The 24222-nt window shown below is 38.5% G+C and overlaps 1 protein-coding gene across 1 annotated transcript in view; it reads left to right on the forward strand.

Moving 5' to 3' along the window:
- Positions 1-24222, forward strand: part of unc-13 (protein unc13 homolog) — a 1321962-nt gene that overhangs the window by 847728 nt on the left and 450012 nt on the right. The window contains exon 24 of the mRNA XM_090372343.1: positions 15403-15500. Coding sequence (XP_090228469.1) covers positions 15403-15500 — 98 coding nt within the window. The remainder of the gene's footprint in view (positions 1-15402; positions 15501-24222) is intronic.

Genomic DNA, 24222 nt, shown 5'->3' on the forward strand with positions numbered 1-24222 from the left:
CCACACCTTGAGTACTGTATACAGGTCTGGAGGCCTCATTTTAAGGATGTAGAGCTGCTGGAATGAGTACAGAGAAGGGCAACAAGATTAGGGAATAGAACAAAGGGTTGCTCTTAAGAAAAAAAACTTAAGTTTTGCAAATTACAGTGTCTGGAGACTAGGCACCTGTGAGGTGATCTGATTGAGGTATATAAAGCTTTGAATGGTTTGAGCATGCTCATTGCTCTTGCTCAGAAAAATCACCAGAGAGGGCATAAATTCAAATTGAGGAAAGACAGATGTAGGATAGATGTGTGGAAGTTTGCCTTTGGTAGTTGGTTGTTGAAACAGACTTCCATCCCTTGTTGTGGAAGTTGATAGCCTAAATAAAATTTAAGGTTGAGCTGGACAGGTAATTGAAACGAACAGAGGGGTGAATAAACTTGCTTTCTTGCATCATATGCCTCTACTAATGCTAATGATCACCCTTTCAGAAAATTTTATGTTGATAATGAAGAACAGTATGTGAGGCTTCTTTTTCATAGAGACGTCAGATGACTTTCTAAAGGGAACTGTCTAACAAGATTTGTAAACCTTTTTGATACGATAATTAGTTTTTTAGAAAGCAAATGAGACACAGATATAGCAAAGCAGATCAGCAAACACGAAAACAACATATACTATATGGCTTGAATTTTTCAAAAATTTAATGAAATATCACTTCAGCTTCAAGGGAAATTATTTATGGTGATAGACTGTAAATGCATATTAAGTCTTCACTAAAAAAGTGAAATTTTTTAAAGCAATTTAATGAGTAAACAATTTCATGGTATGCAAGAGTTTGCTGAGATCAATAAATCCCTCACTGAGAATGATCTTAAAAATTATTCAGATCATTTGTGTTCTTTAAAAGGTGAAATGAAAAAGAGATTTCCAGATTTATTTTCTTTTGAAGTGAAGCCATAGATGTTAGATCTAATTGGATGCAATGCCAGGTCTTCTAGTGAAGAAATTCAAGAACTCATTGAATTAAAATGTAACGAAGAATGCAAATATAATTTCGAAGAAGGTGAAATGACCAAGTTGTTGTAGGGATCAAAAACAACTAAATTTCTTTATCCAACAATGTTGTCTGAAATGGCCAAAGTATTTCTGTGTTTACCAATGTCTTATATGGTTGAAAGTAGTTTTAATTCAGTAAATAAAATATTAACAAAGAAAAGAAACAGAAGTGATATATGTTCAAGACAAAACGTTAGAATTAAACTTACTAACATCATACCGAACATTGAACTTTTAGTTAAGAAGCATTAGGCTCATGGATCCCAATGAATAAAAAGAGTAAGTATAAAGTATTTTCTTGTTTAAAATTTCATAGGGGGTGATTAGAAAAAAAATTGTGTGAAAAGGCCCTTTATGGGGCAATAATCACAAAAAGGTTGAGAAACACTGGTGTACATGCACCTGTTCTTATTCTAGTTACCCTAACACTGCCCTTGTATTTACCTGTTCCGTGATGACTCCCTGCAGCTCTTGAAGTCCCCAGCAGCAACTTGTTCTGAAGGCGACTCCGTAGCCAGGTGGGAAGAAGCAGCAGTGCATAGCACACGCTTCTTGATTAGACCGGGGGTTCGAGCCCGCCACCACCAAATATGGAGGATGCGGAAAGGTCAGGGAATGACCACCGCATATCCCGGAGCAATATGGCCTTAGTTGCTAATGCTCCTAAAAAAAAAAAAACAAAACAAAACAAAAAAACTTGTTCTGAGCTGTTCACGGGTTCAAATTTTTTTTGCTGAAAAAAATTCAACCCCGTGAATAACCCCACTGTTATGCCCAATTTGTTTAGGAATATAGGATAAGTCACTGGAGTTTATTTTATAATGTTTGCTTTCCCTAATAAAGCAATGAACTTTGAAAAAAAATTCATGTCGTAGCAATAAGTGTAGCAAAGAGTGTTTTGTGTGGAAGCATGAATGAGACTAAAAAATTATCCTGTCTGATAATGAGAAAGTCTGGAAAGCTGAAAAATTATTCGAGTATCAAATTATGTTTCTGCTATAAAAAGCTTGCCTATGGAGTACGTTGCAAATCATAAAATTTGTGTGACATCTGAATATTTTTCTGAATAGCAACAACTCTGATTAATATCACATCTTGGCAAATTTTAAAAAAAAAAACACATTCTTCTCTCGGAGTTTCTCTTCTGTTCCACTTTATATCTTGCTGTAAAAGAGTCCAATCACTTCATCAGCATAGTAATATTGACAACAGAATCACGGTATAGATCCATAATGTCAGCATTAATACAGTTTTACTGAATGAATTGTACCTACCACCACATTGAAAATATTCTTTTCCAACTCATTATTCAACATGAATTGCTGTTTCAGGTATATTTCTGCTGCCAAATGTATTACAAGCAGATCATACTGACATAGGACCTAAAGGATAGGAATGCACTTGAAATCAATTAACTGCAAACTATGAGAGTAGAAAGTAAAACATGGCATCCTATTACTAAAAGCAAAATTGCGAATTGTTTGGGTGCTAGATTTCCTGTAACAAAATCTATGGTAGAAGATGAGAACAGTGTAACCATTCCAGGTGATGGCTGGAACCAATTCTGCTTCAGGCATAAATGACATAGTTTGTTATGATGATTTCTTAAATATTTAATATGATATCGTAATTTTTGAAGTATCTTTAATTTATGCAGAGATCAGGTCACAGATACAAATATAACAAGAACGTTAAATTGAAGAACTGTGTTGATGATGACATTATAGAAGAAAGAATTAATGTGACTACCTGCCAGAAAGCTGAGAAGCAGATGATATATTGTGTTGATTCATTGAAGGTGCAACTGTTACAGACAATTCCTCTGCAAGTCATATTGAGGAAATTTTGGAAGAGAAATGATGAAGAAAATACACCATACCCTTTTAACTTGAATATTTTAAATAAAAAAATGTGTATAAGTGTATGTATTAATTTTTAACACAATACAATATACTTCTTTGTGTACAAAACTATTTTTATAGTTAAAATTTTTGATAACACCGTCTATCAATAAAGCTTACTATATCTTGATGATAAATAAGCTCATACACCAACCATTAATTGAAATAACTCTTTACTGTGACTAGAATTTACAAATTAAAATAACATATTTACAATAAAATTTAATGTATAAAATAAAATAAAACAAAACTGCTGTGATACACTATGTAAGAATTAAAACTGTAATAAAATCATTATAATAAAATTACCTAAAATAAACTGGATTAAAAAGGATAAAACCTGTACCTTTCGGAAGCATCAGCTTCCTTCCTCAACAGTAATGAATCTTCTGGCAACACTTCCTTATATATAACAGGCTCACGGTATTTCTCCACGTGGTTCCATCGGCGCATGGTCAGAACTGGAAGCGGAAATAGCTCGGGAGCATGAAAAGCAAAACCGTTCATCCGTACTTAAGACAATAGTTTCAAATAGGGGATGCAAGCGCATACCCCTGTCCCTATTCATGGTATTGTTGTCGGATGAACAGATTTGCAGGCTCTCGAGCCATTTACGGTCCCAGAATCCATGCGATCGATCTACAATAACCGCATCCTCTTGGGAGATTTGATGCTGCCTCTCCCAATAATGCTTGGCCACAGCAGACTTATTATAATCAGCGGTTTTTATATCATTTAAATGCTCCCCGAGACGATCCTTTAACTGCCATTTTGTTTCGCCCACATAACATTCCCCACAATCTGGGTATTTTATCCTGTAAACAACTCCACTACTAAGGTCCTTCGTGATTGGATCTTTTACCTAGGACAACCGTGTGCAACCTCTGCCCGGGAAGCTGCATACAGCGCGTTTTGAAACCCCCGTAAAATTCTAGTTAACCGCCCAGTGAGGCCCGGATAGTAAGGAATGTATGTGGTAGCCACAGGAATAAACGGTTCCCCATGGTTGGACACTATTCCTTTGCTATATCTATCCACGATCCTCTGGTGGGGGGGGGGATATCCACATTTTCTGAGGTCTGCTGTGACCTGTTTGATTTCACATTCTTTATCCTCAGGAGTAGTACAGTGTGACATTGCTCTATCTACAGAGTTTTACCACACTATTCTTATGTTGTCCAGCTTGTGCTGAACTATAGTGGGTGTATTTGAAGGGAGGAGGGGTTATGCTATTAGTTAAAAAACACATAAAATCCAAGGAAGTGAAGCCAGTCGACATCGCTGGACAGTGCAGTGTCGAGTCAGTTTGGTGTGACATAAGCATTGGGAGATCAAAATTGAGAGTAGGAGTGTGCTATAGGCCTAATGACTCTGATGAGTATAATAAGAAACTGTTCGGAGAAATAGAGTGGGCCAGTAAATCAGAGAGTCTTATAATGGGGGATTTTAATTTCCCAGATATTGACTGGAATTTGGGGGCTGGTCACTCACACAGTAGCAAGGCTTTTGTGGATTTATTGGATGATTGTTTTCTACATCAGCATGTTCGGGAGGCAACTAGAGGGAGTAATACTCTTGATTTGATTATCAGTAGTGATTCTTCATGCATTAAGAATCTGCAGATAAATGAACCACTTGGTGGCAGTGATCACAGTGTGCTGAAGTGGGAGTTACTCAAAGAGGTAACTACCATTAGGGGTAAAGGGAAGGGGTATTGCTTTCGTAAAGGCGACTACAATGGACTGAGACAGTATTTAAATTCTATACAGTGGGATCAACTGATGATATTGCCAACAGCAAATTCAAAATGGGAAGCATTCAAAGAACTTATCGTGGAAGCTACTAGGCTTTACATACCAACTAAGAAATATTGTTCAAGGTTTAGGCCTAAATGGTTGTCAGATGAACTAATGAGGCATATGGCAGAGAAGAAAAATGCATGGGATACATACAAATTAACACGTGACACGGACGCCTATGATAGATACAAGTTGATCTGTAACCAAGTTACAAAGGAGGTTAGGCAGGCGAAGGCAGATTACGAGAGATCCTTGGCAAGGGATGCGAAGAAAAACAGCAAAGAGTTCTTTACTTATGTAAACTCTAGAAGGAAGGGGATGAATCAGATTGGTCCACTTGAGATCGATGGGTCAACTGTTGATGACCCTGCTCGGGTAGCTAACAAACTAAATGAATATTTTGCATCGACATTCACACATGAGGAGTTATTCAGCGAGGGGAATGCCAGAGGTGTATTCAACTCTAGCAGTAAGCTAGAGAATCTTGTAATAACTGAGAGCAAAGTGGAGGAGAAATTGTTGAAGATAAACACAAGAAAGGCACCTGGGGTGGATGGGATCTATCCAGTTATATTAAAGGAGGCAGCAAAGGAGGTAAGCAAACCCTTAGCCATAATTATGAGAGCTTCCTTGGACTCAGGGGAGGTACCCATTGACTGGAGATGTGCAAATGTGACCCCAATTCACAAAGGGGGATCAAAGGCTGACACAAGTAATTATAGACCTGTGAGTTTAACTTCTGTTCCCGGAAAATTAATGGAGGCACTGGTGAAAGAAGCACTGCAGGATCATCTAGACAAGACTTCAGTTATAGCTAGGACACAGCATGGTTTTGTTAAGGGGAAGTCTTGCCTGACCAATTTGATTGGATACTATGATGCAGTCACAAAAGAACTGGATGCAGGGAATAACTTTGATATTATATACTTGGATCTTAGAAAGGCTTTTGATACTGTTGCACATGGAAGACTGCTGCACAAATTGGAGCAGTGTGGCATTGGAGGCAAGTTGCTGCTATGGATAAAGGGGTGGTTGAGGGGGAGAAGACAGAGAGTGGTAATCAATGGACACTGCTCATCGTGGACTAATGTTATTAGTGGAGTCCCTCAGGGTTCAGTATTGGGGCCTTTATTGTTTTCTGTATTTATAAATGATATTGATGATGGTATATCAGGCTTAATGTCCAAGTTTGCAGACGATACGAAGGTTGGCAGGGTTGTCAAGGACACTACTGACACTATGCTGCTGCAACAGGATTTGGAAAGGTTGAGCAGATGGGCTTCGAGGTGGCAAATGAAGTTTAACATTGACAAATGTAAAGTACTACATATGGGAAACAGCAACCCCAGAGCAACGTATCAACTCTGTGGTACTACACTGACAGTGGTAGAGAATGAAAGGGACCTGGGGGTGGTGGTGCAGGCAGATATGAAGTTCTCTGAGCAGTGCAGACGAGCTGCAAGAGTAGCTCATGGTGTATTGTCAATGATATATAGGAATTTTTCTAGCAGGGATAAGGAGGTGATTATTCCCTTGTATAAGGCAATGGTCAGGCCACACCTAGAGTACTGTATACAGGCCTGGAGGCCTCATTTCAGGAAGGATGTAGAGCTGCTGGAACGAGTACAGAGAAGGGCAACTAGATTGGTGAATGGGACAAAGGGGTTCTCTTACGAAGAAAGGCTTAAGTTTTGCAAATTACAGTGTCTGGAAACTAGGCACCAGCGGGGTGATCTGATAGAGGTGTACAAAGCCTTGAATGGTTTGAGCATGCTCAATGCTGATGGGATTCTTCCTCTAGCTCAGAAAAATCACCTGAGAGGGCATAAATTCAAATTGAGGAAAGACAGATGTAGGATAGATGTGCGGAAATTTGCCTTTAGCCAGCGGGTGGTTGGTGGGTGGAACAGACTTCCATCCCTTGTCGTGGAAGTTGATAGCCTAAATAAGTTTAAGGCTCAGCTGGACAGGTATTTCGAACGAACAGAGGGGTGAAGTGGAAGTGGTTATTTTTATTTATTTATGTTACTTTTTTTTTTTTTTTTTTTGGCTGATGCTGCATAAGCTTGCTTTCTTGCATCAAATGCCTCTACTAATGCTAATGCTAATGCTAATGCTATTGACCTCTACACATAGGTTTTTTTAAAAACCGAAGTTTTTAGGCTACGACCTATCCTAGAGATCAATACATCCAAAAATGCAAGGATGCCACCTGTCTCCACCTCTGAAGTAAACTGTATAAATTGGGAAACGCTGTTGAGGAAGGAAGCTGATGCTTCTGAAAGCTACAGGTTTTATCGCTTTTAATCCAGCTTATTTTCAGTAATTTAATTATAATGATTTTATTACAGTTTTAATTCTTACATAGTGTATCATAGTAGTTTTATTTTATTTTATTTTATACATTAAATTTTATTGTAAATATGTATTTTAATTTGTAAATTCTAGTCACAGTAAAGAGTTATTTCAATTAATGGTTGGTGTATGAGCTTATTTATCATCAAGATATGAATTCACCCAACCTCAGAGGCCTTTTCCAGGATAAGGCTTACTATATATTTTCACTGTTATTTAGGCCATCACTAATTTTTAAGTAGTAAAATTCAGTAAATCAAATATTCAATAATTCAAAGTGTTTTCAATATTACTTCAACTTTGAGATAATCAGAAACCACTGTATTATTCGACTACCATATATTTTTCCCACTGAGGAGTATCTTGGCTGACATTATTGTTATTGGTAGTAGTAGTGACATAATACAAGAAAGAATGTTTATAAAGCATGTAGCAAAAAGAAAAAAAAAAAACCCTACCTACATCACCTGTCATTTACATCCAGTTTTTCTTGTATCTCCTTCAATTCATTCAAACAGCAGATAGAAGTGCTGTTGACAGGAATGCAGGATAATTGTGTTCCTGTCCAGATGGTCCTGCATTACTGCTTTAACCAGAGACTCCAATATTTTCCCTGAAACAAAAATTAAGCTGAAAAACCTGTAATTTTTTAATTTTTTTTATGAAAACCCCAAACACGAGAAGTATTAGAACCTATAGTACTTAGTACCTTACTTGGATTGGAGGTTGAGAAGAAGAGAGAAGATATTTGCTGACATTAGACTTGAACTTCTGTAGACTTTAATTTTCAGGAAATACATATGAAAGAAGGTTGTTAAAAAAAAAGGCAGTTGAATGAATAAACAAGGAATATGAAAAGTTGGTTCTGTGAGTTTGAATTGGACAATAAATGGATGGTGGTTGTACATGTTTGAACTGTTTTGAAAGAGAGAGCGGGAATTATAGAAGCCAATTCAGAAGAACAGTGCCCATTGAAGTATCTGCAGAAAAGGCATGCAGCAGAAACAGTACACCTATGAGACAGCGAGTGGAGAGACTCAGTTAGATGTGAGTCATTAATTCATCTAACTGCCCTCTTCTGAATTGGAATCTAGAAGCCTGAGAGAAGTTTTAGGGGCACTGCCCCAGATGTGGTAACAATATTCCATGGTAGGCGGATTTGCGATTTGTACAGAGTGAACAGCTGTTTGGAAGAAAAGTAATGCCGAGAGTGAAAGAGAAAACCAAGTTTTTAAGATGCAGTGGAAGCAATATTTGCAATGTGCTTGTGCCAAGAGAGATTAGAAGTCGGTAATCCCCAAAAGAGATATATCAACTTTCCAGGAAATCGGAGTGTTACCCAAGATGAGCAGAGGAATCCTTTTTATGAAATATAAGACAAGACTGAGTATTAGAAGGATTGAAATCAACTAAGTTATCTTTGCCCCACTGCAGAATTAACCTGGAGATCGCTATTTAAGGAATTGGTAGCGGATATTCGAGAAGTTGAAGCTGATTGAGCAGGGCAAGGTTTCTCAAAATGGAAAGTGGAATGCAATGTGCTGTCATTGGCAAAACAATGGATAGGATTTCCAATCAATGGAAGAAGGTCATTAATATACAAGAGGAAAAGAGTGGGGGAAAGAACTAAGCCTTGGGGGATACCAGCATTAGTGGAGAAGTTAGAGGACAGCGATCCATCTACCATCACCTTCAGTGAGCGATCAGAGAGAAAACTAGATAACCAATTACAAAAAACAGTTGGCAAACCATAAGATGGAAGCTTGTTTAGAAGACCTTTATGCCAAACATGATCAAAAGCCTTTGAGATGTCAAGGCAACTGCTTGTGTTTCTCCGAACTTTTACATTGAATTTGTCCATAAATGGGTAACATAAGTCAGAATATCACCAGTGGATCGACACTGATGGAATCCACACTCCTAATCATTGATTAGATGGGAGGTTTCTAGGTAGTTTAAGAGTTGGTGATTGATTTCTCCATTACTTTAAAAAGAGTAGAAGTAATTGCAACGGGGACTGAAATTGGATGGGAAGGATTTGTCACCCTATTTAGGAACTGGCTGGATATGAGCAAATTTCCAAGCAGAAGGAAAAACACCTTTGGAATAAGAAAGTGAAAAAGGTGGCAAAGAATAGGAGTAAGTTCGGGAGCACAAGTTATGAGAACAAGTGGGGAAATACCATCAGGACCTGGAGCTTTCTTAGCATCAAAATTAGTCCAAATCCTTCTGACGGAAGACCACAGCAGGCATTGAATGGAGCATGTTGGGATATTGGGAGGTGTTTTACCAAGATCATTAATATATGAGTTGGAAGAAATATGGGATGCCAGCAGGTTTATCCTTGGCTGAAGTGACAACAGAACCATCTAGTTTTGACAGATGTGGGAGCAGAGATGGGCAAAAGTTGCAGCCAATAGCTTTGGCAAGAGACCAAAATGCTCTACTACCATTAGGGCAAGAAGCAAGTTTTCTTCTCTTAGCCTATTCAAAATCTAGTTTTACTGATTAATAACTGCTTTACAATTGTTGCAAGCTTTGGTGTAGGCAGAAAATGAAACTGAAGAATTGGAAACAAGCCCATTACGATATGCAACATTCTTCTCTTTTTTTTTTTTTTTTTGTGAAAGGAAGCCTGAGGCTTATGCTGCACCAGCCAAAAAAAAAATATCTGAATTACCCCGAGAGAGAGAGAGAGAGAGAGAGAGAGAGACAGACAGACAGAAGTAGAAGGGAATCACCAAGAAAGAGAAGAATGATGATATCCAGCTCAGGACCCTAGGTGTGCCAAGCCCATTTATTGGAAAACCAAGGTTTAGATAAAGGACAAGATTTTAAAGTGGAATGTGGGATAAAGGATTCCATTCATAAAAGAATAATTTCACTGACACGATCTGAACAAACGTTGACATCAGAAGTTTTGAAACAGTAATCCTACCAAGGAAAAGAAGAAAAGAAATCTCGCAGGTCATCCCATTTTGCATTCTTGTAATTTGAAACAACACGAGGTTGGGAATAGCCATGAGATAAAGGCTCCATTGGAGAAGAGACAATCACCAAGTTGTGATCTGAAGTGCCTAAAGGACCTCTCAAATCGACCTTGTGCTTAGAAGGGTTGTTTGTGAGAAAAAGATCAAGTGTGTTGGCTGTATGGTTAGGATTGTCTGTTATTCTTGTTGGTAAATTAACAATTTGTGCAAGGTCATTAGTAATTGAAAATGCCTCAGCATCTGGACAATCTGGGTCAGTGTAACTAGAAAATGTAAGCCAGCTGGAGTTATGAACATTAAAACCATCAAGGAAAATTATCTCACTGTTAGGAAAGTTGCACTGGAGAAAGTCAAGTTGCAAATAGTTAAAGTCAAAGAGCTCCACGTGATTAGTAGAGTTGGAAGAATGGTAGAGACAACAAATGAATTTCACAGAATGAGGTAGAGAGATTTTTAGCCAGAGAAGATCGAAAAGAGGAGATTCCAAATTACGAAATCTCTGACAGGGAATATCGGAACGGACATATAACCTATGAGGCGAAAAAAATCATGCAGCAAATAATTTAGGCATCTGAGATGAGCAGTACTTGAATCAACTGATAACTGAGATTCTGTCAGTAAAGGTACATGGGGTTTGGCAAACTGCAATTGGAAATGGACATCATTGAGATTAGAATTGAGACCACGTATATTTGTGAAATGAATTAGGAAGTGTTTGGGAGGTTTAGATCTTTTCGCAGATTAGCTTACTCTACTATTTTGACAATTCATGGTGTAATCAATAGTAAGAAAATGTGGGGATGACATGCTGTATGAAGTAATGAAGTTTTTGGATATGGCATACACATGGTAAGAATATACCCGATCCTTGACATAATGTGGCCTTGACAATGCCCCCCACATACACACCACTCGGACTTCTTCCAGTCACTATCTGCCAGAGTAGAGCTAGCAAAATTATACACTAGCTGATCCGGAAGCCTCGTAAAGAGTTACCAATAGGTTTGGTCCTGTATACTACCTAGCAGCCGGCCTGCTAGCACAGTTTTAGAGCTGTACCCTCAAAATGTAAGGAAGACTGGATCTCACCATGATGTCCATCATAACCTCAAAAGTCATCAGTCATACTGCATGAGGGAAGAGATTGGGAAGGGTTTACTAGAACTTAGCTCTGGAGACTAAACATGGATTCCACCACTTCAACCCTCCAATAAGCAAAGTAGTGGTATTGCACCAGTTGATGAAAGTCATCTACCACCTAGTATTGCCTGGTAACTCAGAGGGGGTGGTATTCCTCCATTTGTGTGCACCACACCTTGACCCCTGCTTGTGTTGGTTCACACCTGGGTGGTCACCCACAGTGTGCTTGTGCATGGAGGTTATACCCAGGATTACTAACAGTCCCACCATCGTGAAGGTGCAAGCAGAGGATTTGGCTGTCATAGACCATCCGGACTCCGCCGAAATTGGGTCCACTCGACTTGAGTGTCACTTGAATATCAGTTCCATCAGCATTTTAGACTCCCAGGTAGCAAGTACAGCTTGTCTGGCATATCTGTGAGAATGTCTGTGACAATCTCAAGGACCACTTACTTATGTCACCCTTTGATCATCCTTTGTGAATTGTAGATATCTTCACACCTATTCAGAGGGACCTCACCTGAATCCAAATATGCTCTCATAATTATAGGTAAAGTTTTGCTTACCTCCATTTCTTCCTCCCTTAATACATTTGGATAGATCCCATCTATCCCCAGGCACCTTTTTAATGTTAAGCCTCAACAATTTATCTTCCCATTTCCTCTCAGTTATCACAGAATCATTTAGCTCCCTTTTAGTTTTCAATGAACTTGTAGCATTCCTCTTCTTAAAGAATTCCTCATGTTGAATGTAGATGCAAATATCTATTCAGTTTTTTTCAGCAACCTGATCAAGTTCATCAACATCAAATGGACCAATGTGTTTCAACCCATTCCTTCTACTCTTAATATAAATAAAGTTTTTACTGCTTTTCTTGCCATTCTTTGCCAGAGATTTCTCGTAATGTGCTTTTGCTTGCTTAACCTCCTTTGTGACTTGATTATTGACTAGTCTATATCTACCATATGTTTCTGTATCAACTGATAATTTATATGCATCCATGCATTTTTCTTCTCTGCCATAAATCTTATCAAGTTCATCTGCCATTCATTTAGGTCTAAACCCGAAACAGTTTTCTTAGTTGGTATGAAAAGCCAAGTGGCTTCTACGATTAATTCCCTGAATGCTTCCTATTTAAAATTTACTGTTAGTACCGTCGTCAGTTGGTCCCACTGCATAGAATTTAAAAATTATCGGAGACCAATCAATGTAGTCACCCTTACGAAAGAAAAGCCTTTCCCTTTATGCTTGTCAATAATTATGTTTTTAATTAAATTCCACATTAGTACACTTTGATCACTGCCACCCACTGGGTATTTTACCTGTAGATCCTTAATGCTTGAAGTATCACTGCTGATAACTAGATCAAGAATTTTATATAAAGTGTGTGTTTTTGTTTTATGCCTGAAATGGTACATGTGACTTTCGTGTTTTACAACTGTGGACACAGGAAACTTGTACCAGTACAAACAGCTATAGAAAATTAACACAGAGTTGTAAATTACTCATGGGCACCAAAAGTAACTTTTTGGACAACACACACAGATAGAAAGATAGATACACAGATAATTAATACCTTCAAAGTTACTCCTTGTCATAATACAGAAATCTAGTGAAATCAAAGAACACACCTTTGATTGTATGCACTGTTACAATTGATTAGAAAATCAGAGTGAAAAGCATTATTTTATTATTTTTTTTTATATTGCCTCTCAAATGCCCAAACACCTACTACTGGGTAACTCCAAGGTATTTGAAGTGAATAGCACTATTCTGTTAGAAGAGAGTGCATCAAAATAAAGTGTTATAGCAAAAAACCATTGAGTGGACTATGGCAGGAGACAAACTACATGAAAGGAAAACAGTTAATTTTAAGAAATCCAGTAAAGCACATAAAAGATTTAAGAAATCAATAACAGACATATAAGATTTAAAAAATCTAGTCAAATTCATAAAAGACTTGATAAAAGAAGACTTTCAAAAAAAGTTTTGGTTAGTGCCAGGCACAATGGAACAAATTATGTTTGCACAAGGAGTTTGTAACTTTTTGATCAAACTTTGTATTTGACTCTTGAGCCATCATGAAAAAGACAGTGGCAACAGTTTCTTTGTTTAATTACAAATTAAGAATTAACTTGTATTTAAACAAAGGAGGGAGGAGGGGAAAGACTGCTGAATTCTTTTAAGAATTACATTTTTCTAGTTGCTTCCTTTACAGTGAAATTTCATAAAAATTTATGACGCCCATAATGAATGTGGTATTTTTGTGAATGGCAGACGAATAGTACTAATCCTTTAGACTGATGTAACTTTGTAGTTTGTGATAAAGGAATGAGTAGTTTAGATTATTTTGTCTCGTTACTTATGAAATATCTTAGATGAGTGCTTTAGTGGCTTATCCACTTGTCACTAGTTTGAATGGAAAAATGAGTTGAAATCCTGTCGGTAATTCAGAGAACTTTATATATATATATATATATATATATATTTTTTTTTTTTTTTATGTAAACTCCAAACCGTAGGACTTTGAAAATTTAAAGTGGAGACTCCAGGTTTTCTTTGGGTTTTTTAATCTTGCAAGCAAGCAGACAAATGGGCTTAAGAACATATCCTTTGTGTATGACTATGGACTCATGGCATGATTTATCTGTCACTAATCCACAGAAAATCTAGCATTCTCTCAGAGATAGGGTTGTGGTAGAAAGAGTGAGGTATATTATTGTTCTCAGTAATAATGTTCTAGAGAAAAACTTTTTGAGGGCCTTTCATAAATATAAAAGAACTTCAATTACATTTCTTGCAGATGGTATTTCAATATTCAGGATCATCATTATTGTCATTGATGAATAATGACTGAAACTAAATATCTCACAGTTATTAAATTATAATTTTTTAATGTATTATAAAAATTAAATTTCAATCAGTATTTTTTTTTTTTTTTTTTTATGAAAACCTCAAACACAAGAGGTATTGCAACCTATAGTACTTAATACCGTGCTTGGGTTACAGGTTGAGAAGACGAGAGAATATATTTGTTGACATTAGACTTGAACTTCTGTAGACTGTAATTTTCAGGAAAGACATATGAAGGAAGGTTGTTCCAGAAAACGGCAGTTGAATGAATAAACGAGGAAGATGGAAAGCTGGTTCTGCGAGTTTGAAGTTGGATAGTAAATGGATGTTGGCTAGTGGTGGCATGTGTTCGGACTGTTTTGAAAGAGAGAGCAGGAATTATAGAAGCCAATTCAGAAGAACAGTGCCCATGGAAGTATCTGTAGAAAAGGCATGCAGCAGAAACAGTACATCTATGAGACAGCAAGTGGAGAGACTGTTAAAGATGAGTCATTAATTAACCTAACTGCCCTCTTCTGAATGGAATCAAGAACACTGAGAGAGGTTTTGGGGGCACCGCCCCAGATATGGGGAAAATATTCCATTGTAGGGCGGATTTGCAATTTGTACAGAGTCAACAGCAGTTTGGAAGAAAAGTAATGCCAAGAGCGAAAGAGAAAACCAAGTATTTTAGATGCAGAGGAAGCAATATTTGTAATGTGCTTGTGCCAAGAAAGATTAGAAGTCAGGGTAATCTCCAAAAGAGATATATCAACTTGCCTAGAAATCGGAGTGTCACCAAAGATAAACATAGGAGCAGAAGGATCCTTTTTGCAAGATATAAGACAAGACTGAGTTTTAGAAGAATTGAAATTATCTAAGTTGTCTTTGCCCCACTGGAGAATTACCTGGAGATCGGCATTTAAGAAATTAGTAGCGGATATTCAAGAAGTTAAAGCTGATTGAGCAGGGCAAGGTTTTTCTCAAAATGGAAAGTGGAATGCAATGTGCTATCATCGGCAAAACTACGGATAGGATTGCCAGTCGATGGAAGAAGGTCATAAATGTACAAGAGGAAAAGAACTGAACCTTGGGGGACACCAGCATTAGTGGAGAAGTTAGAAGACAGAAAGCCATCTACCGTCAACCTCAGTGAGCGATCAGAGAGAAAACTGGATAACCAATTACAAAAAACAGTTGGCAAACTGTAAGAATACTAACTGAAATTAAATATTGCAAAGTTATTAAAGGATGAATTTTTAATTTATTTTAAAATACTATTTGTAAAATAACATCTTAACTATAACTGACTAATGTTTAATTTACTCTTTCATTTTATTTTAGGATGATGCATGGAAAGTATATTTTGATCAGCCTTCTCAGGATATAGTTGATGAATTTGCCATGAGATATGGAATAGAGTCCATTTATCAAGCAATGACGTGAGTATGCTAAAAATATTATTTTGGTTTAGAGAACAGAAGTTTATAAAAGTTACTATTTCAGAACAGATAGCCAAAATATTACAAACAGAATTCCTGTTAAGTCAAATTTTAAAAAATCATGAGATTTTTCAGTTGACTTATTTTACAAAAAATAAATTAGCAGAAAAATCAGTTTTCTGTTTTACACATTACCTTTAAAAAAGAAAATTGACTTTCTTAATTCATTATACAACTGTGTGTTAACTTTTGGTCAGTAGAGAACTACTGATCTCCACCAATCAGTGTAACTTTTTTTGTTTTGTTGTTTTATTTTTCACTGTGCTGATATACTCTGAGTTAATGTGCCTACAGATATGGTTACCTATGCCAGCAAGATTGCATCCCATCATTGCTAGGTATTCAATTGTACAAATCCAAGATAATGGCTCATACCACAGTGCACAAGCTGCAGTCCCAGCTTACTGCCTAGCATTAGCATTAGCATTTTTAGCATTAGTAGAGGCATTTGATGCAAGAAAGCAAGCTTATGCAGCATCAGCCAAAAAAAAAAAAAAAAACAACCCACTTCCACTTCATCCCTCTGTTCGTTCAAAATACCTGTCCAGCTGAGCCTTAAACTTATTTAGGCTATCAACCTCCACCACAAGGGATGGGAGTCTGTTCCACCAACCAACCACCCGCTGGCTAAAGGCAAATTGCCGCACGTCTATCCTACATCTGTCTTTCCTCAATTTGAATTTATGCCCTCTCAGGTGATTTTTCTGAGCTAGAGGAAGAATCCCATCAGCATTGAGCATACTTAAACCATTCAAGGCTTTATACACATCTGTCAGATCACCTCGCTGGTGCCTAGTCTCCAGACACTGTAATTTGCAAAACTTAAGCCTTTCTTCGTAAGAGCACCCCTTTGTTCCAATCACTAATCTTGTTGCCCTTCTCTGTACTCGTTCCAGCAGCTCTACGTCCTTCTTGAAATGAGGCCTCCAGACCTGTATTCAGTACTCTAGGTGTGGCCTGACCATTGCCTTATACAATGGAATAATCACCTCCTTATCCCTCTGGAAAAATTCCTGTATATCATTGACATTACTCCATGAGCTACTCTTGCCGCCCGTCTGCACTGCTCAGAGAACTTCATATCTGCCTGCACAACCACCCCCAAGTCCCTTTCATTCTCTACCACTGTCAGTGTAGTACCACAGAGTTGATACGTTGCTCTGGGGTTGCTGTTTCCCATGTGTAGTACTTTACATTTGTCAATGTTAAACTTCATTTGCCACCTCTCAGCCCATCTGCTCAACCTTTCCAGATCCTGTTGCAGCAGCATAGTGTCAGTAGTGTCCTTGACAACCCTGCCAACCTTTGTATCATCTGCAAACTTGGACATTAAGCTTGATATACCATCATCAATATCATTTATAAATACAGAAAACAATAATGGACCCAACACTGAGCCCTGAGGGACTCCACTAATAACATTAGTCCACGATGAGTAGTGTCCATTGATTACCACTCTCTGTCTTCTCCCCCTTAACCAGCCCTTTATCCATAGCAGCAATTTGCCTCCAATGTCACACTGCTCCAATTTGTGTAGCAGTCTTCCATGTGCAACAGTATGAAAAGCCTTTCTAAGATCCAAGTATATAATATCAAAGTTATTCCCTGCATCCAGTTCTTTTGTGACTGCATCATAGTATCCAATCAAGTTGGTCAGGCAAGACTTCCCCTTAACAAAACCATGCTGTGTCTGAGCTATAACTGAAGTCTTGTCTAAATGATCCTGCAGTGCTTCTTTAACCAGTGCCTCCATTAATTTTCCTGGAACAGAAGTTAAGCTCACAGGTCTATAATTACTTGTGTCAGCCTTTGATCCTCCTTTGTGAATTGGGGTCACATTTGCACATTTCCAGTCTATGGGTACCTCCCCTGAGTCCAAGGAAGCTCTCATAATTATGGCTAAGGGTTTGCTTACTTCCTTTGCTGCCTCCTTTAATATAACTGGATAGATCCCATCCACCCCGGGTGCCTTTCTTGTGTTTATCTTTAACAGTTTCTCCTCCACTTTACTCCCAGTTATTTCAAGATTCTGTAGCTTACTGCTAGAGTTGAATACACCTCTGACATTCCCCTTGCTGAATAACTCCTCATGTGTGAAATGTCGATGCAAAATATTCATTTAGTTTGTTAGCTACCTGAGCAGGATCATCAACAGTTGACCCATCAATATCAAGTGGACCAATCTGATTCATCCCCTTCCTTCTAGAGTTTACATAAGTAAAGAACTCTTTGCTGTTTTTTTTTGCATCCCTTGCCAAAGATTTCTCCTAATCTGCCTTCGCCTGCCTAACCACCTTTGTAACTTGGTTGCATATCAACTTGTATCTATCATAGGCTTCTGTGTCATGTGTTAATTTGTAAGTATCCCATGCATTTTTCTTCTCTGCCATATGCCTCATTAATTCATCTGACATCCATTTTGGCCTAAACCTTGAACAATATTTCTTAGTTGGTATGTAAAGCCTAGTAGCTTCCAAGATAAGTTCTTTGAATGCTTCCCATTTTGAATTTGCTGTTGGTAACATCATCAGTTGGTCCCACTGTATAGAATTTAAATACTGTCTCAGTCCATCGTAGTCGCCTTTACGGAAGCAATAACCCTTCCCTTTACCCCTAATGGTAGTTACCTCTTTGAGTAAATCCCACTTCAGCACACTGTGATCACTGCCACCTAGTGGTTCATTTATCTGCAGATTCTTAATGCATGAAGAATCACTGCTGATAATCAAATCAAGAGTATTACTCCCTCTAGTTGCCTCCCGAACATGCTGATGTAGAAAACAATCATCCAATAAATCCACAAAAGCCCTGCTAGTGTGTGAGTAACCAGCCCCCAAATTCCAGTCAATATCTGGGAAATTAAAATCTCCCATTATAAGATTCTGATTTACTGGCCCACTCTATTTCCCTGTACAGTTCCTTATTATACTCATCAGAGTCATTAGGCCTATAGCACACTCCTACTCTCAATTTTGATCTCCCCATGCTTGTCACACCAAACTGACTCAACACTGCACTGTCCAGCGATATCGACTGGCTTCACTTCCTTGGTTTTTATGTGTTTCTTAACTAATAGCATAACCCCTCCCCCCTTCCTATCCTGTCTATCCTTTCTGTAGACATTGTACTCCCCAAATTGCAGTTCTGCATCCCTTATATCTGTGTGACACCACGTCTCTGATATCCCAACAATATCTGCCTTTGATGTTTTGAGCAATACCTCAAATTCATCAAATTTATTTACTAAACTCCTAGCATTGGTGTACACGCAAGTATACCTGTTTCTATTCTTAGCTACCCTAACACAACCCATGTGTTTACTTGTACCGCAATGGCTCCCAGCAGTCTCTGAAATACCATACATCTTGTTTTTCAGGCTTCTGCTCATTCTAATAGAAGCAGTGCAAGAATCTCTTTCACCTCTGCCAGTGGCTACTGTCAATCTATTGGTCTTTGTCTCCCCCCAAGCTAGCAGTTTTCCGACCCACCTAACACTGCCTCGATAGCATCAGCAAATATTCTTGCACCCTTTCTATTTAAGTGTATCCCATCCCTGTAGAAGCAATCTCTCCTGTTAACAAGTACAGTCCAGGCTGAAAAAAATTCTACCCCTTGAGCCTTGCACAATCTTTTCAGGGCCGAATTGATCGACAAGGCTCTCATCATATACTCCCTCCTATCGTGTCTGGGCAGAATTGCAGACACTTTCAAATTCAACCCTAATTCTCGGCTTTTGTTCAACAGTGACCTGTACTTGTTAAGTAATTCTGCCGGTCTCCTACTCTTAATATTATTAGTGCCAACGTGTACAACTATATCACCTTTTGTGCCCTTAAAAGATGATATTCGCTCTACAACGTCATCAACCTTTGCCCCTGGCAGACATACCCTGGTCCTGTTCCACCTATCTTTTTTACAAAGCATGTTCCCCGTTTCCCTGACAATAGAGTCACCAACAACTACCAGTTCCTTCGGGACCAGCGCATTCTGCCTTGGGGGTTGTCTCTGTGTCACGCGATGCCTAAGTGCAAGCTCTGGCGTTGATGTGGGCAGCTGAGAGCTTGATGGGCCCCTCAATTTAGTTTCTTCGAGGGCATCCACCCCGTCCTTCAAGCTCTCATATAGGCCAGAAGAACGCCGAGTTGCTGCCTGATATCGATACACTCCTTGCATCGCGCACACACAAAGACATCCCCCTTGGCAGTATCATGTCCCGTACCCGATTGCTCTGCAGACATCAAGCAAACAGTGCATTTTTATAGGGCTGTGCGTCAGAGGACAACTGCCCCCCTCAGTTCTGCTCTGAGCCACAGCACTTCCATTAGCTTGAGCCTTTTGCTTTGCTGCTCTGGTCTGAGTTATGATTCTATTAATTTATTAATTAATTATAATTAATTATGTTATATTATTAATTATGTTAAATATAATTAATTATATTACGTTTGTAATCTAAGTCATTATATGTATTTATTTAAACGTACAATTTAACTGCTAACGAAGTTCAACTAACGCTATCTAGTACGGTATATAACTATCGTATCACAAAGGCGGGAAAATTACGAACGGTAGCGGAGTTGAAACATGTGGAAACCTTTACCGATACCTTTATGCAATTACAAGGCTGAGTAAAGAATAAATACACCAAATTAATCAGAAAATCACAAAATAATGTTATACTACTAAATTTAAATCAAAAGTTTTAGAAAAACAATAATTTCAAATCAATAAATAAGAAAAATCCACTTAGCGGCTTTGAACACAACCGTCTCTAGTAGCCTCGTCAGCAAGACATGGGAGCTATGCCAGCAAGATTGCATCCCATCATTGCTAGGTATTCAATTGTACAAATCCAAGATAATGGCTCATACCACAGTGCACAAGCTGCAGTCCCAGCTTACTGCCTACTATGTGGTCATTAGCATTAATTGAGGCATATGATGCAAGAAAGCAAGCTTATACAGCATCAGCCAAAAAAAAAAAAAAAAAGAAGAAAAAAAACCTTCCCATTTCACTCATCCAGTCACTCCAAATGTTTGTCTGGTTCAGCCGTAAATATATTTAAGCTATCAACTTCCACAACAACAGATTGAAGTCTGATAAGCACGTGCCTAGTCTCCAGATGTTGCAACTTGCAGAACTTAAGCCTTTCTTCATAAGCACACACACCCCTTTATTCCTCTCTCCAATCTTGTTCCCCTTCTCTGTACTTGTTCTAGCAACTCTACATCCTTCCTGAAATGAGGCCTCCAAACATGTAAACAGTACTCAAGGTGTGGCCTGACCATTGCCTTCTACAAAGGGATAATCACCTCCTAGTCTCTGCTAGCAAAGTTCCTATATATCATTGACAAAACTCCATGACCTGCTTTGGCAGCCTGTCTGCACTGCTCAGAGAACATCATATCCGACTGCATAATTACCCCCAGGACTTTTTCATTCTCCACCTTCCTGAGTGTAGTTTGGTACGTTTCTCTTGGGTTACTGCTACCCATATGCAGTACTTTGCATTTGTCAATGTTATCCGTCAGTTGCCACTTCTCAGCCCATCTGCCTAACTTTTGTAGAACCTGTTGCAGTATCATTCTGTCTCTAGTGTCATTAACAACCCTGCCAACCTTTGTATCATCTGCAAACTGGATGTTCAAGCCTGATATACCTTCATCAATATCATTGATAAATACACAAAATAACAATGGGCCCAGCACCGAACCCTGGGGGACTCCACAAATAAGATTAGTCCACATAGAACAGTGTCCATTTATTACCACTCTCTGCCATCCTTTTATCCATTGCAGCAACTGTCTTTAATGCCGTACCGTTCCAATTTGTACAGCAGTCTTCCATGTGCAACAGTATCAAAAGCTTTCCTGAAATCAAAGTATATGCTATCAAAATTATTTTTTTGCATCCACTTTCTTTGTGACCATATCATAGTATCCAATCAAATTGGTCAGACAAGACTTGCCCTTAACAAACACATGCTGTGTCTGAACTATTACTGCTGTCTTGTCTAGGTGATCCTGTATCACCTCTTTAACCAGTGGCGCCATTATTTTCCCCGGAACAGAAGTTAAACTAACAGGTCTCTAATTATTTGTCACCCTTTGTGAATTGGGGATACAATTGCACATCTCCAGTATATGGGTACCTCCCCTGACTCTCAGTATGCTCTCATAATTATGGCTAAGGGTTTGGTTACTTCCCTTGCTGTCTCCTTCATTATAGCTGGATAGATTCCATCTGCCTCAGGTTCTTTTTTTTTTATGTATAACTTCAACAATTTCTCCTCCACTTTGCTCTCATTTATTACAAAATCACTCATCTGCCTGTTAGAATTTGATAAAATTCTGGCATTCCCCTCCTTGAATAACTCCTCATGTGTGAATGAAGATGCAAAATACTCATTCAATTTATCAGCTACTTGAGCAGGATCATCAATAGTCAAACTATCTATGTTAAGTGTACCAATCTGATTCAACCCCTTCCTTCTAGAGTTTACATAAGCAAAGAACTCTTTGCTGATTTTCTTTGTGTCCTTTGCCAAAGATTTCTATTTATCTGTCTTTGCCTGCTTAACCTCCTTTGTGACTTTATTACAGACTTATATCTGCCATAGGCTTCTGTGTCACCTGATAATTTATAGGCATCCCATGCATTTTTCTTTTCTGCCACGATCCTCATTAATTCATGTGACATCCATTTAGGCCTGAATCTTGAACAGTATTTCTTAGTTGGTGTGAGAAGCCTAGTAGCCGACAAGATAAAGTCTCTGAAGGCTTCCCATTTAGAATTCATCAGTTGATCTCACTGTATAGAATTTAAAAACTGTCTGCTATCATTGTAGTTACATCTTTAAGTAAATCCCACATCAGTGCACTGTCACCTAATGGTTCCTTTATCTGCAAATTCTTAACGCATGAATAATCACTGCTGAAAATCATATCAAGGGTATTATTCCCTCCGGTTGCCCCTTGAACATGCTGCTGTAGAAATCAAACCTCCAATAAATCCACAAAAGTCTTGCTAGCATGCAAGTGACCAACCCACAACTTCCATTCAATATCTGGAAAGTGAAAATCCCTCATTACAAGACATTCTGATATACTGGCCCATTCTTTTTCTCTGCACAACTTCATTGTACTCATCAGAGTCATTAGGCCTATAACATATTCCTACTGTCGTTTTCCCTTTCCCAGTGTTTGTCACATCAAACAGACTCAATATTGCACTGTCCACCCGTGACAACTGGATACACTTCCTTAGATTTTACGTGTTTCTTAACTAACAGCATAACCCCTCCTCCTTTCCTACTCTGTCTGTCCTTTCTGTACACATTGTGCTCCCCAAATTCCAATTCTGCACTGCTTATATCTGTGTGGCACCATATCTCTGATATCCCAACAATATCTGCCTTTGATGTCTTGATCAGCACTTCAAATTCATCAAGTTTATTTACTATACTTTTAGCATCAGTATACATGCACTTGTTCTCACTCTTAGTTACCCTAACACAGCCCATGGATTTACTTGTTCCATGATAAGTTGCTTGAAGCCCCCAGCAACTTGCTCTCTAGACTGCAGCTCATTACAATAGAAGCTGTGCAAGAATCACTCTCTCCACTGCCTGTGACTACCATTAATCTTTTTTTTGGGCGCCTCTGTAGCCAGGTGGGAAGGAGCAGCAGTGCATAGCATACGTTTCTTGATTAGACCGGGGTTCGAGCCCGTCACCACCAAATACGGAGCATGCGGAAAGGTCAAGGAATGACCACCGCATATTCCCGGAGCAACATGGCCTTAGTTGCTAATGCTCCTAAAAACCAAATAACAAACAAAACAAAACCATTAATCTTTTAGTCTGTGAATCCCCCCCCCCCCCAATCTAGCAGTTTTCCGACCTACCTAATACTTCCCCAGTAGCATCAGCAAATATACTTACACTCTTTCTATTTAAGTGTAACCCATCCCTGTAAAAACAGTCTCTCGTGTTAGCAAGCACAGACCACGCTGAAAAAAAAAAAAAAAAAATCTACCCCCATGAGCTTGCACAATCTCTCCAGGGCAGAATTGCAGACACTTTCAAATTTAACCTTAACTCATGACTTTTTTCCAGCATTGACCTGTACTTTAAGTAAATCTGCAGATCTCTTACTCTTAAGGTCATTAGTGCCAACATGTACAACAATATCACATTTTGTGGCCTTAAAAATCGAGATTTTTCAGTTTACTTATTTTTAAAAATAAATTAGCAGAAAAATCAGTTTTCTATTTTAGACTTTACCTTTAGAAAATAAAATTGATTTTCTTGATGCATTATACAACTGTTTGTTAACTTTTGATCAGCAGAGAACTACTGATCTCGCCATTCAGTGCAACTTCTTTTTTTTTTTTTTTTTTATTTTTCACTGTGCTGATATACTGTGAGTCTTGCAGTATTTAACATCTGCCTGTTACCTGATTGCACCACCTTCAGTGTATAACACAGCCTGGACACATTTCGGCTTAAATGCCATGTGCTGGAGGGTGCCTACAGTTATGGTTACCCATGCCAACAACATTACATCCCACCATTGCTAGGTGTTCAATGGTACCAATCCAAGATAATGGCTTGTACCACAGTGCACAAGCTGCAGTCCCAGCTTACTGCCTACCATGTGCTCAT

This window comes from Mastigoproctus giganteus, chromosome 4, assembly GCF_048544385.1.
Source record: "Mastigoproctus giganteus isolate SK-2022 chromosome 4, ASM4854438v1, whole genome shotgun sequence".
Taxonomy (NCBI): Eukaryota; Metazoa; Arthropoda; class Arachnida; order Uropygi; family Thelyphonidae; genus Mastigoproctus; species Mastigoproctus giganteus.